Source organism: Podarcis bocagei, assembly GCF_964188305.1.
Source record: "Podarcis bocagei genome assembly, chromosome: 7".
NCBI lineage: Eukaryota > Metazoa > Chordata > Lepidosauria > Squamata > Lacertidae > Podarcis > Podarcis bocagei.
Window position 1 is genome coordinate 56,472,939 of NC_138132.1, and position 13,086 is coordinate 56,486,024.

At 41.7% G+C, this 13,086-nt stretch overlaps 3 protein-coding genes across 3 annotated transcripts in view; 1 reads left to right on the forward strand and 2 right to left on the reverse strand.

The window, feature by feature from the left end:
• Window positions 1-13,086, reverse strand: part of LOC308591485 (tigger transposable element-derived protein 1-like) — a gene marked incomplete at its 3' end in the record, with an annotated part of 500,687 nt that overhangs the window by 301,876 nt on the left and 185,725 nt on the right. The window lies entirely within an intron of this gene.
• Window positions 497-7,998, forward strand: LOC308590905 (arylamine N-acetyltransferase, pineal gland isozyme NAT-10-like). The gene is made up of 2 exons (XM_081201280.1): window positions 497-1,374; window positions 2,603-7,998. Exon 2 carries the CDS (start codon window positions 2,608-2,610, stop codon window positions 3,478-3,480), a length of 873 nt encoding a protein of 290 aa, XP_081057406.1. The 5' UTR covers window positions 497-1,374; window positions 2,603-2,607; the 3' UTR covers window positions 3,481-7,998.
• On the reverse strand, window positions 8,004-12,410 carry MPHOSPH6 (M-phase phosphoprotein 6). The gene is made up of 4 exons (XM_081201310.1): window positions 12,192-12,410; window positions 11,351-11,441; window positions 9,760-9,860; window positions 8,004-8,460 (listed from the first exon to the last, which is right to left on the reverse strand). The coding sequence occupies exons 1-4, from the start codon at window positions 12,368-12,370 to the stop codon at window positions 8,319-8,321; spliced, it is 513 nt and encodes a 170-aa protein (XP_081057436.1). The 5' UTR covers window positions 12,371-12,410; the 3' UTR covers window positions 8,004-8,318.

Sequence of the window (13,086 nt, forward strand, 5' to 3'; positions counted from 1 at the left end):
AATTATTGATTGACCACATTTAACAATATAAAACCCAGCTGTTAATCAGGGCAGTCTTCATCTTAGGGAGAAAAAATAGACAAAGGCATCTTGTTTATACCACATTTCTAAAACTTTTTATTCTGGTGGGAGGGCTTTGAGAGAAGTCAAAAAGGGAGATGGGAACCTGCCATGGCTCAACTGGAACCACTCAGCTATATGGGTTGCAACCAACACTAATTCTACTTGGAGTAGACCCACTGACTGCCTTAGAGACGTTAATTTTAATAGGTCTACTCTGAGAAGGATTTAGTCAGCAACAACCCATTGAAATTAATTTGTTGTTGTTTAGTCATTTAGTCATGTCCAACTCTTCGTGACCCCATGGACCAGAGCACGCCAGGCACTCCTGTCTTCCACTACCTCCTGCAGTTTGGTCAAATTCATGTTCGTAGCTTTGAGAACACTGTCCAACCATCTTGTCCTGTTGTCCCCTTCTCCTTGTGCCCTCCATCTTTCCCAGCCTCAGGGTCTTTTCCAGGGGGTCTTCTCTTCTCATGAGGTGGCCAAAGTATTGGAGCCTCAGCTTCAGGATCTGTCCTTCCGGTGAGCATTCAGGGCTGATTTCCTTAAGAATGGATAGGTTTGATCTTCTTGCAGCCCATGGGACTCTCAAGAGTCTCCTCCATTTAGGTCCATTAATTTCAATAAGGATACTCTCACTAGAACTTAAGAAGCATAAAGGTACCTGGCCAAATCTAATCCAGCATCATTGTTCTCAGTGGCCAACCAGATGCCCATGAGAAGCCTACAAGCAGAACAAAGGCACAATAGCAGCTCTACCCTCCTGCAGCTTCAGTAACTAATTCAGAAGTGTTACTGTCTCTGAGCATGGAGACACAGCATAGCCATCCCAGCTAGTAGCTATTGATAGCCTTATCCTCCATGAATTTGTCTCATCCTCTTTTCGAGCCATCCAAGTTTTTCACCATCACTATATCATGGGGGAGCGACTCTGCAATGCTGGATACAAGCTACTGATTTCAGTGGTCCAATGGCCCTTATTACGTGTCCAGCTGTTTCTCATATCAAGCAAGCTGTTTTGTCGGGTTAGGACACCTCTTTTAAAAAGTTAAGAACCAAAGTTCAATCAGTTCATGGATCAGTGGAACTGGAATATGAGCAGACATTTCAGGTGGACTTTCTCCCCTCCAAGCTTTTTAATGACCAACCCCCAATAAGACGAGAGAGAGAGAGGAAGAACGGAAGAATTAAGATCTTTGCAGATCTGAAGTTGAAAAATTCAGCTCAGCTCTTTATACACGCAGTACAGCAGACTGCAATCCGAAAAGCACAGGGAAATCTCAAAACAAAAACAGATCAATATCTTAAGAGGTAAGATATTTTTTGTTTTGTTGTTTTTAAAAAAGCTTTTAAGAGCAACTTTAACTGGTGTAGACCCTTGGATTTTGGATAGGCCCTCCTAGTTCTGCTATAGCCTGCAGATCTACATCTGGCCACAACCAAGAACCTGATCTTTTCTGTTGTGGTGCTGGAATGGCTTCCTCCAGAAATAAGAAATGCAACAACTTTGAAATCATTTCATTGGATGCAGAACACTTACTTGCCTTCACTGGCTGTTGATGTTAGTCGCTGTAGAATTTTAAGCAATTCTAAGTATACTGATTGAGCTTGATTTTAAAACAGTTTGTATATTTTTGTGTTGTATTTGTTTATTTTTGAATTGCATTTTATGCAACTGTACACCATCTTGAAATGTTCCCATAACAGCAGTACAGTTGTACCTTGGAAGTAAAACAGCTCAGTTCCCGAACGTTTTGGCTCCCGAACGTCACAAACCCAGAAGTGACTGTTTACGAACTATTTTTGGAAGCCGAACATCCAATGGGGCTTCTGCAGCTTCCGATTGGCTGCAGGAACTTCCTGCAGCCATCAGAAGTCGTGCTTTGGTTTTCGAACATTTTGGAAGTCAAAGGGACTTCCAGAACGGATTCCATTCAACTTCCAAGGCACGACTGTATATAAATATCTTAAATCATGTATAAATTTCTGCTGAATGTGTAAAACTACTTAGACTGAGTCAGACCATTAATCTATTTGTTCACTTTAGGTGGTGGTGGCGGCTCTACAGGGGCTTAGACAGAGGAAGCAGTTTTATACCAAGATCATTTGTCCATATAACATAATATTGCCTATACTGACTGGCAGTTACCCTTCCACAGTAATCTTTCATGGCCCTACCTGGAGATGTTAAGAAACCTGGAACCTTCTGTATGCAAAGCACCTGCTCTGCTAGAGAGCTACAGCCCTTGTTACTGATGCAGAAAACACAACCTCCGCAAACAAACCAGTTCACCATACTCAACACATGCATACCAGGTTGCAAGAACAGAGCACTATCAAAGGAGAGTCTTTGTTAGGCACTTAGTAGATCTAAACAGGTATTTGTTCCTGCACTTCTCTGCTTCAGCTATGCAATTTCTTTGATGCTACTCTCCTTAAATATATTCAGAGAAACCACTGTGCAAGCTGGCAGGACGGGGAAAGAAGCCTTTCAGGCTGTCATAATTTTTAATTAGCTGCTTTAACATTTGCCTTCCAGGAAACATGAACATTGAAGAATATTTCACAAGGATTAGCTACAAAGGCTCTCTCGAAAAACTGGATTTTGGAACCTTAGCGGCGATCTTCCAGCACCACATACGAGCTGTGCCCTTTGAAAACCTCAGCATCCACTGCGGGGAGACGATTACTCTAGACTTAGATCATGTTTACAACAAGATTGTGAAGGAAAAACGAGGGGGTTGGTGCATGGAGAACAACCAGCTTTTGTCTTGGGTTCTGAAAAAGCTGGGATATAACACCACCATACTGGGAGCTTATGTTTACAACCCGCAGCAAAACACCTATGCCACTCAGATGACCCATCTCATCATCAAGGTGGTCATTGACGAGAGGGCCTACATCGTTGACGCAGGCTTTGGTGTCTCCTACCAAATGTGGCAACCGTTGGAGCTGGTGTCTGGCAAAGACCAGCCACAAATGCCTGGGATCTTTCGTTTCACAGAAGACAACGGTATTTGGTACTATGAGAAAATAAGAAGGAAGCAATACATTCCCAGTCAAACCTTTGCCAACTCAGATCTCTTGGAAAAAAGGGAGCGCAGGAGTATCTACCTGTTCAGCCTTGAGCCAAGGACAGTAGAAGACTTTCGGTTCCAGTGCTCCTATCTCCAAACGTCCCCAGATTCCGTGTTTACCAAGAAATCTATCTGCAGCCTCCAGACAAATGATGGGTTTAGGGCTTTAATTGGATGGACACTAGTGGAGACAAAATTTAACCACACGGAAGGCACAGATCTGGTGAAGCACACAACGCTGAGCGATGACGAGGTGGAGAAAACACTGAGAGAGAAATTTGGTATAACTCTGGAGAACAAGCTTGTTCCTATTAACATCAAAGCGACGTATACCATCTAGTGTAGAAAACAAAACACGGCACAATGCTATGCAATTGCAACAAGCTTTATCATCTTCTTAAATCCATCATTCTGTAAACTGCAGTTATGATTAAAACCTGTCCATAAGCTGTAAGCACCCCATGTTAGGCAGAAGAGGATAATTGTATATTGTGGGGTTTTTTTCACCAGCACTGACAACCCTGTATAGATGCAAACCAGTGACTGCAAATTACTTAACATGTCTTGGATAATGAATTTTGAAACGATTTAAGCACTTCAAAATGGAGGAATCTGCTTTTCACGTTTTATTAAGTTACATGGATCTGAATTCAAAGCAGGACTTGCTCCAATGCGTACCCTGAACTAATGTGTGAACGAGGGATACTCCAGTCATTTCAATACAGGAAGCTCGTCTAAAGGAACATTCTTAAGCAAACTGCCTTCCTTTATTAACATAAAATGGGGCAGCCCTACAAAGGATACACTGCATCCATGAAAAAAATGACTCATTTGGGCTTATTAACTCTAAGGAAATGGGAATTTTAGAATTCAAATATCTTAGCTGCCAACAAGCTAGTTCACATTAAAAGCTACATGACCTAAAATGTTAGCAACAGACTGAACTCGCCCTCTCTTCTTACCCCTGGAGTCTAATGCTGATCATCTTTTACGGAGCTCTGCACAGGTATTGTGAAAGGGAAGCTTTAATTAAAATACTTCATATACTCATCTCGGATTTGTGAGGGCACATACTTTTGACGAACACAATGTTTAATATAGTGAGCAGGCGGTGAAAATCCTATGTGAAGCCTTAATCTGAAAAATATGGATATTGATATAATTTTAATTACACGAACTAATATTGACAGAGGCTTTTGCTCCAGTCTCCATTTATTTCTGTTCATATATACACTGGTAACACTTGTGAGAGTTATACTTAAGTCACCAGCGCTAATGAAGTCTTGGTCTGTGTAGTTCCCCCACCCGCTTTACGGATCTGCTATTACGGTACATTGCTTAAAATCCCTCCAAGCCAATCAAAAAATCCTTCAGCTTCATATCTCTATAGACTATTTTGTATGTGGCTTACTGCACAGCAAGTTCTTATTGGGGAAATGGCTTTCTGGTCCTTATGAAGCTGTCCATGTTTTGGGGGAATCCACCCACCCATTTGGAATGTTGGACTTAAAAAAACAAACAAACCTGCAACAAAAATTAAATTCCACAGAAGACAAAGAGAGAAATGTGCTTCAAATGTTTAATTCTGATTTCACAACTCCACGGGGTTGAGGAGAACTGCGAAATGCCTGGAGGATCAGGCGTGCTTCCACCGTTTATTCATTTCCACTATTTAAGTGAATACAAGTGGGTGAAAGTCCCAGTAAAATTTTACTTAGCAAGACGGGGGTATATACCACCTTAGCAAGACGGGGATATATACCACCTTTATCTTCAAAGGAGTTCAAGGTGGTACACAAGGTTCTCCTCCTCCCCATTTTATCCTTACAACAACCCTGTGAGGTTGGTTAGGCTGAGACATGGTGACTGGTCCAAGGTCACCCAGTGAGCTTCATGGCTGAGCGGGGATTCAAACTCTGCTCTCTAGTTCAACACACTAACCATTGCACCATACTGGATCACAGTTTTAGATACTTTGGGCCTATTTTAGGAGATGGGACGTGTTAGACTGCCCCTTGAAGCATATCAATATTTTCAGCTTTTGTTTTGGCTTTATACTGGCTTTAATTCTTGCATTAAAAGTCGTTCTGAGTTTAAATTTCATTTTCAAAAAGTGATGAATAAGTCATAATACCATAGCTAATTAAAAAAAAGAACAAGGACAACAACTTTCCCTCTGCCTAACTAGGCTGCTGAAAGTTTGCAGGTGGAGGAGAGCTGGAAAGGTTTTTACGAGAAAGGACTTTGAGCTCAGTTCCAGTAGAGAAAACAAATTTCTGGGTTGAAATACACTCAGCTGTATCCTCTCCCTCAATTCTGTGTTCACCCCTCACTTGACCCGAGCTAGTAGACCTCTGAGTTCTGGCAGGGGAAAGGGAGAGAGGGTGGAGAACACAAACTAGATATTGCAAGCTTGAAGTCCACCAGCACCTGCTGTAAACTACAGCAACAGGGACCAAAGTCTAATTGCATTTATGGATCAGTGAAGTCAAAGAGACAGGATTCTGCCAGGATCAGCAGAATCGGACATTTCCACGATTTGAAAAGCTTCAGTACAAAATGGGGGGTGGGGGTGGCAGGGAAGCTCTGTAGAAGAAGGGCTCTGGAAACATCAGCCAAAGGAATGGTGAAAGGTTCAACTGAATGGGTACAAAACTGTGATGAACTTTATCGCCAAATTCAGACCATAACACATAACAAAGTCCTTCAGAAACACATCTCTCTGAGACACTGCATTATGCCTCCTGGGCTGCATTCATGCAGCAGTTTCTTCCATTTCCCCCTTTTTACATTATATTTGAGCTTGCAGAAATGATTCCTTACATTTCCAGAAAACTAATGGAATACGGTCAGTGCTTTTTTTCCCCTAGGGGACCGTGGGGGTACGCATACCCCTAAACATTTTGTGAATCTAAGTTTGGCCTCATTGAGGAGCATGATTTCAGTATGAGTAGGAAAACGAGTTCCCTTAAACATTTTTTTAAAGGAAAAAAAACACTGAATGTTGTGCAAGTTTAAGTCTCATTTCCCTGTGATTTGATTCCAGAAAAACATCTGTTTGCAGCCCCCTTAACCCAGAATATCACAGGAGTAAAGTGACACAATTTGGGGGTGGTATTCCAGAATGTGGCACTTTCCTATTTATTTTTTTTTAATGGGTAGGGGGCAGGATCATGGGGAACAGAAGCATGTGCGGAAAGTATGGGGGAGTAGTGATGTCGTCCCATGACGCTCATTGTTGTGTCACACCATACAGACTGATGTGAATGAAATTTAGGGCAACATGCTGGTATATCCATCAAAAAGCCAGAGTTTCATAGCACAACAACACTAGCATTATAACCAGGAAAATTAATGTATTTCAGAAGGCACCCTATGGGTTTCACTTAGTTAGTTTTGGCAGACAGGATGTCAACGCAATTGCTGCTGCTGTCCTTTGAAGTGTCAGCAAAAATAAAAACACAAGAAAAAGAAGTTGTGACTCCACCACTGCTAAGCATGATACACACACACACACACAATTTTATCATCCCCCTGGAAAAAAATCAGTGAAATGGTCCCCTCAGTTTATGCTCACAAAGAGGGTGGAGGATTTGAAGAGGCTACTTGGACACAGTTGTAGCTTGGATTGCTGGTGACTAACAGGGAAACAAAAACCCTCTCTACTTTCCCCCCTAAACAGGACTTGAGTCATAAGGGAAATACCGTATTTTTTGCTCTATAAGACTCACTTTTTCCCTCCTAAAAAGTAAGGGGAAATGTGTGTGCATCTTATGGAGTGAATGCAGGCTGCGCAGCTATCCCAGAAGCCAGAACAGCAAGAGGGATCGCTGCTTTCACTGCGCAGCGATCCCTCTTGCTGTTCTGGCTTCTGAGAGTCAGAATATTTTTTTTCTTGTTTTCCTCCTCCAAAAACTAGGTGCGTCTTGTGGTCTGGTGCGTTTTACAGAGCAAATTTATTCATTAATGAGTAAGAATGGCAAAGTGGGGCATGTTCAGAGTTGTTCTCCTCAAATGATAGTCAATAAATCATTTCCTAGCTGAAAACACATTTTTTTTCAAAAATTGGGAAAGGGAAGGGAGATGCTGTACAATCATTAACTTTTACTCCTGATCGGTGATGCTTTGTGGCCAGATTTTGAGTAACTGACCCAGCAGCATTTAATTAGCTCTGGAAAGTTAAAGAAGCTAACACATCAGATTTTTCTGACAGTAATAAGACCCCCTTCTCAAGTTAGAAAAAAGCCTTTATCTTTACACATGTGATCCGCCTTGAATAGCTAATAAGGTATTTCTGAGACCAAGGTTTTCATCTGTGTATCATAAGCGCAAAATACTCCAGGCATTGAGCTACTTACTTTTTGTATAATTGAGCCTGGGGCCTTGTTTCAATTAACTGTCCAATTCCATCCTGCGCTGGATCCAACCCTTTTCCATGAGCACAAGGCCACTGGAAGGAATTCAATCCATAGTCTTCATGTACAAATAAATTTAATAATTGCCCAAAACTCCTTAACAGTCAATAGAAGACATACTTCTATTTGTTTTTTGCTATTATTTTTCCTGGTGAAAATGTTGATAAAGGTAATTAAACAAAATCAAACATTAGCCCAAATAAATTTATTGAGATGTGAAGCTACAAGAACAGGTGAGTCTGCCTTCCCTCCCTTCTCTCTTTTACGGGTCACAGTTTTAAACAGGCAAAAGTATTGGGGCGAGGACCTTAAAACTGCCCTAGAAAATTAAAAATACACCAATAAAAATATTTTTCAAGGACATAAATCAATTACGTAAATTAACTTTTTAAAAAAAGAAATATACTTTCTCAGCAACTCCCTGTTACCCTAGCAATATGTATGCAACTCACCTGGCTTTGACACACTCTGCATGCAGTTAAGATTCATAATCTAAAGCTGTCCTCAGCCACGTGTGACAACCTGTCTGCCTGCTTCATGCAGTGCTCAGTCAGTGCTTGTGCTCTTAAATGCCTATGCTAAAAACTGTACAGAGATCAAGAGTATGTAAAATGTTCATTTATGTAGCTGCCAACTCCAAAAAATAAAAATAAAAAATGCATCAGTCCCAGAGACACAAAGAGATCCAGGGATTTATAAAAATAACTCATATTACCATGGTCCAAAATAAGTTTTTAAAGGGCACAGAAAGCATCCAAGTGATTTAATCCTGAGGTTTCAAAAACATTTTCTTTGCTTTGGTAGGCCTCGTGTTGCTGTTTTCATTCTCTTCTATGTCTTCCAACATGTGCCGGTTCCTCTTCTTTAAGAATTTCTTTCCAATAGTTCCCACTAAAGTTTCGTACCTAGAAAAAAAACGCAATAAGTTAAGGAAAATACTTTACCATTTGAGAATAAGACCGTGGCTCTTCCATCTCCTCTCATCCCTCCTCATTGTCCATGCTTCGCTGAGGGGCTGATGGGAGCTGGAGTTCAACAACACCTGCAGGGCCATCAGTTCCCTCTCCTTGCCTTAAGGTCTTTGAAAGCAGTAGCAGCAAAAGTGGCACCTTGCAGATGTTGTTAAGCTCCAACTCCCATCAGCCAGTACAGCCAATGGTCAAGGGTGATGAAAGCTGGAGTCCAAAGTACCCGGTTGGGAGAGGATATTGTAGATGACGATCGCCATCTGAGGTCCCCCACAGGAGGTCTGGAGGGTGGCAACATAAGAACAGGCCATATCAGTGGTGGCTCCCCACTTATGGAATGCTCTCCATGAAAAGGCTTGCCTGGCACCATCATTATATATCTCTAGGCTCCAGGCAAAAAACATTCATTCATATAGCCTTTGACTTTTAACTATCAACTATTGATGGCCCTATTATTGCATGGGCGGGCTATTTTAATGTAGGCTTTGGGGTGTGTGTTTTTTCTCGGTGGTTTTAATGTATGCATTCCTTTCTTCTTCTTTTTTTGCATAAAATATTGTAAGTCACTTTAATCTGCCAAAGAAAAAGAGTGACTAATAAATTGAATAAATAATAATAATAATAAAAGGCAGCAGTGAGTCAGATGGCGCAGTAGTTTGATTTGGGTGTAACAAAGCCTTCAATCAGCTATAATCAATGTTAGCCAACTCACTGCACAGCCGGAATGGAATGAGCTTCCAACCAACCCTCACCTGAAGCATCTTCTACTGCAGGCGCACCACTTTAAAAAATAAATAAATTGGTGTTTACTATAGAAGCTGGGGTGTTGATTTATTGGTATTCCTCTGCAAGTTTTAAAAGCGAACATACAAATGGATTTCAACAAACATTTTTCTATAAATGGTTATATATTATTCCCTTGGAGCCAACCCCCCGCCCCCTGAAATGGATGGCTATAACTTGCAATAAGTTACTATTGATGTAGCTGACTTCCAGCTAGAGTGCCTAGAGAAAGCAGGTTATTTTTAAAACAAACAAACCAAAACCAACAACTCATCAGATCATCTCACTTCCACTATAAAATACTCTGTTTAAGAAACAACAGCACTGCACACAAGAAGAAGTGCTTTGTATGTCAAGCATGTGGTTGTTTGGGAGGTTTCCACTTTGTAAGGAGAAAAAGCAGCAACACATCTTCTGGGTAATGTCATCTGTGTCATAAATGGTAATGGTTACCTTCTGGCCATTTCTTCATCCGATACATCAGCCTCCATTGCATTATCTTCCTCTTCGATTTCTTCTGTCTTGTACTTTGAGTTCATCTGGATCATTAACTTCTGAAAACGAAAAACTGGGTTATCAGTTTCAAGCATTGCACTCCTTGAAGAATGTCAAGGGGACAGATTTGGCAATAAGAGCAACGACCATTCCCCCTCCTTTTTCTTTTTAAAAAAAGATGGGAACAGGCAGAATGTAGATTTGTGCATATAAGATTGTAGCCCTTCCTTTGCCTTTATTTTATTACAACTATAGCCCACCTTCCTTCCATCACAAAGCCCATGGTGGGCGGTCTCCAACGAAGTAGTTCTGCTGGGGAAAGGATCTCTGCTTCAGAAACAGAACTTGCCCTGGCTCTCATCTCCCTATACACCTCCTCTCACTGAAATGCTCTGGAGCTTGAAAAGAACCCCCAGAACAGATTTCGGGGGCACATGGCGGGTGGAGAGGGAGAACTGCTTCTTTGGATAATTCCCAGGGTGTTCTAGGAAGTCTTCCAACCAGATAATACTGAGCACACTCAGCCCGGCTTAGATCCAGCAAAGTGGCCGGCCTTCTATCCAGCTGTATAATGCAGACCTGAGTTAATACAATGTCAATTTCATGGACTAGAACCAACTAGTAGCCTCCAGTCCATGAAAGTCTATGCCACAATAGATCTGCTAGATCCATCCAGGTGCCACAGAACTATTTCTCGTGTGTGTTTGACGAAGCAGACTAAAATGGCTATCTCTTTGGAATGCAGCAGAGAAACTGCCTGAGCAGTAGTGTCCTCTGATCAGAAGTCTTTCCCCAGGTAATCCCACCTTCAGAGATGAGAGGCAGCTGGGGAGAGAGGGCTGTAGTGGTGGTCTCTTCTACTACAATTTGTTAGCATATCTGACCCAGAGTAACTTTTGCAGTGCTTCAGAGTATACAAAGTGTTATATATATTTGTATTGATGAACGGTATGGACCAATTGCCTTTGGCTCATCCTCAGTTACCACTTAGCAGCAGCCAATCCATCAGGCTGCTGCCAAGGGAGTGATAGGAAAAACAATCCACTTTATTGACTCTACCAAGAGATCTGCTTCCTTTGGCCCCACCTCACTTTAAGCAGTTTCATCCCATTATGTTGATGAGAGAATTCAGCAACTTTAAGAAATGCGCCTGAGCTTCCTTGCTTTCTTTTCCTCTTCCCGCCCCATGCCTTTTTCCTTTTGTGTCTTTGTAAGCCTGGGTTCAGTTTTCTTCTCCTTCTTTCCTTTCTATCTATTTAACTGTAAACCACTCTAACAGCCACTCGAAGAGCAAAGTAAAAATCCCAGTCCTTTAAATAACTAAATAAACAAGCCCTGTAGGTATAATCACCCCCCCCCCCGTATTTATGGCAGGGGATGGGGTTACAGATGAGAGGACCTGTAGCTAATCGTGGCAGAAGTGGAATCTGCAAGTTAAGCTTTCTGTGCTTTGGGGGGGGGGGAGAAACATTAATCCTTCTTTGCTCACTCTTTCAACCATGATGCTACAGCAGAAGCGGAAAAGATAAAGGAGTGCCCTTGACAATACCTCCACTTCAGGGTTGAAACCTTTAAATGACATTCTGCCATACAGGAGGTCTTCACATGGCACAAAGCTTCTTTCTTCTATAATAAAGCTCCTGTAAATAAATAATAATAAAGTAGAAGTCTTAGAGAGAGTCAAACAAGCAAGGTTACCTTAGCATTGTCGTAGGAGGACTGTCAGGAGATAAAGACTGACAAAGGAAAAGCCATAGCTCAGTGGCAGAGCCTTTGCTTTGCATCCAGAAGGTCTTGAGTTCAACCTCTGGAATTCCCAGGCACTCACTCATTTGGTTTATACACTGCCTTGTCAACATAAGGACCCCTGGGTGGCAAACACATAAATAATGGTATGTTTTAAAGGCATTCTAAAAACAGCTACAAAACATTCTAAAAGCAATTAAAAACATTATCTCAACCAGTTTCCAGATTCCAGGGTTTCAAGGAACTGTGTCTTTCAGCCATCAAATGCCTGGGTAAACAGGAATGTTTTTAAATGCCTCTCGAACATCAATAATGAGCGAGGGAGACACAAATGGGGCACTACTACTGAAAAGGAAGGTCGTGGGTTAATGCCAGCTTGGCACCCTCCAGCAGTGGTGGTGACCAAGGTCTCACCTGCCGATGTTAGGATTCGAGATGGGAAAGACTTGCATCTAAAACCCTGGGCAGCAGCTGACAGTCTGTGTAGATAATACTGAGCTAGATGGACCAACAGTCTGACTCGATATACTGCAGCTTCCTATCTCCCAAGATGCTATAGTGTTTTAGAAGGCATTTCTGGTTTTGCTCCTCATTCATGGAAGGTGTGGGGGCAGGGGGGGCACACAACAACACAACAAACTTACTCCTTTTCCTTTAGCTCCGGCAGATCCAGGAACCAATGTTCCTTGCTGATTATTTTCTTTTCCTCCTCTTCAAGCTGCTTTTTGGTTTCTGAATCCAAGCCCCTTTGCATGAACTGAAAGACAAGATGCATAAAAAAAAGTCTCCTCCGTGGGCAGAGAGTGCCGATGGTTTTATACATGAAATATCTCCAAAATGCAATTTCTAGAGAGATGGCTAGTAGCAAATGAAGAATTTACTGCGGCATAAGCATTTATGGAAACCCCTGTGTGGGTTTTGCGTATATAATCCAGGTGCAGAGAGAAAAGTAGTGCTTTCTGACAAAGTGAGGTTGAAGGATCAAGGAATTTATTATCTTTCTCAAATATACCAATATTTGAACTCAGGTGTTAAGCTGTGATGGCTAAAGGGGCCACAGCTCAGAAACAGAGCATATCCTTTGTATGCAGAAGGTCCCAGAATCAATCTCCAGCATTTCCAGGTATAGCAAGGAAAGTCCTCTGTCTAAAAACCTGGAGAGAGACAGTCAGTCAGTGCACACAATATTGAGCCGGATTGTCTGACTCTTATAATGCAGCTTCCTATGTAAAATGGTTATTTAGAAAGCAGTAAGTACCAGCCTATCTGGCGCAGCTGTGAGTTTTACAGATGGAGAAAAAATATTCTGGAAAAGTAACTTAAGAGGGCAATCTGCCCCTCTCTTTCCCCAGAGAAGCCAATGAGAACTAAATATTCTGAATGCACATATACTGCTGAACACTGGAAAGTATTTTAGCATTTTGAAAGAGCAGGGTCAGAAATCGTGGGTTTTTCTTAGCTGGTACCATCTCTTGCACCATGCTGTGTTTTCATATATATTTTTGTTTAAAAAATTGTTGGCAGCTTTTCTCAGCGGTG

Coding starts and splice junctions, on each gene's coding strand:
- MPHOSPH6 (XM_081201310.1), bottom strand. CDS start 12,370: ATGTATAAAACCATCGGCACTCTCTGCCCACGGAGGAGACTTTTTTTT. Junction 9,861..11,350: donor GTTTCAACCCTGAAGTGGAG/GTATTGTCAAGG, acceptor TTTCGTTTTCAG/AAGTTAATGATCCAGATGAA. Junction 8,461..9,759: donor GATGAAGAAATGGCCAGAAG/GTAACCATTACC, acceptor TTTTTTTTCTAG/GTACGAAACTTTAGTGGGAA.
- LOC308590905 (XM_081201280.1), top strand. CDS start 2,608: ATGAACATTGAAGAATATTTCACAAGGATTAGCTACAAAGGCTCTCTC.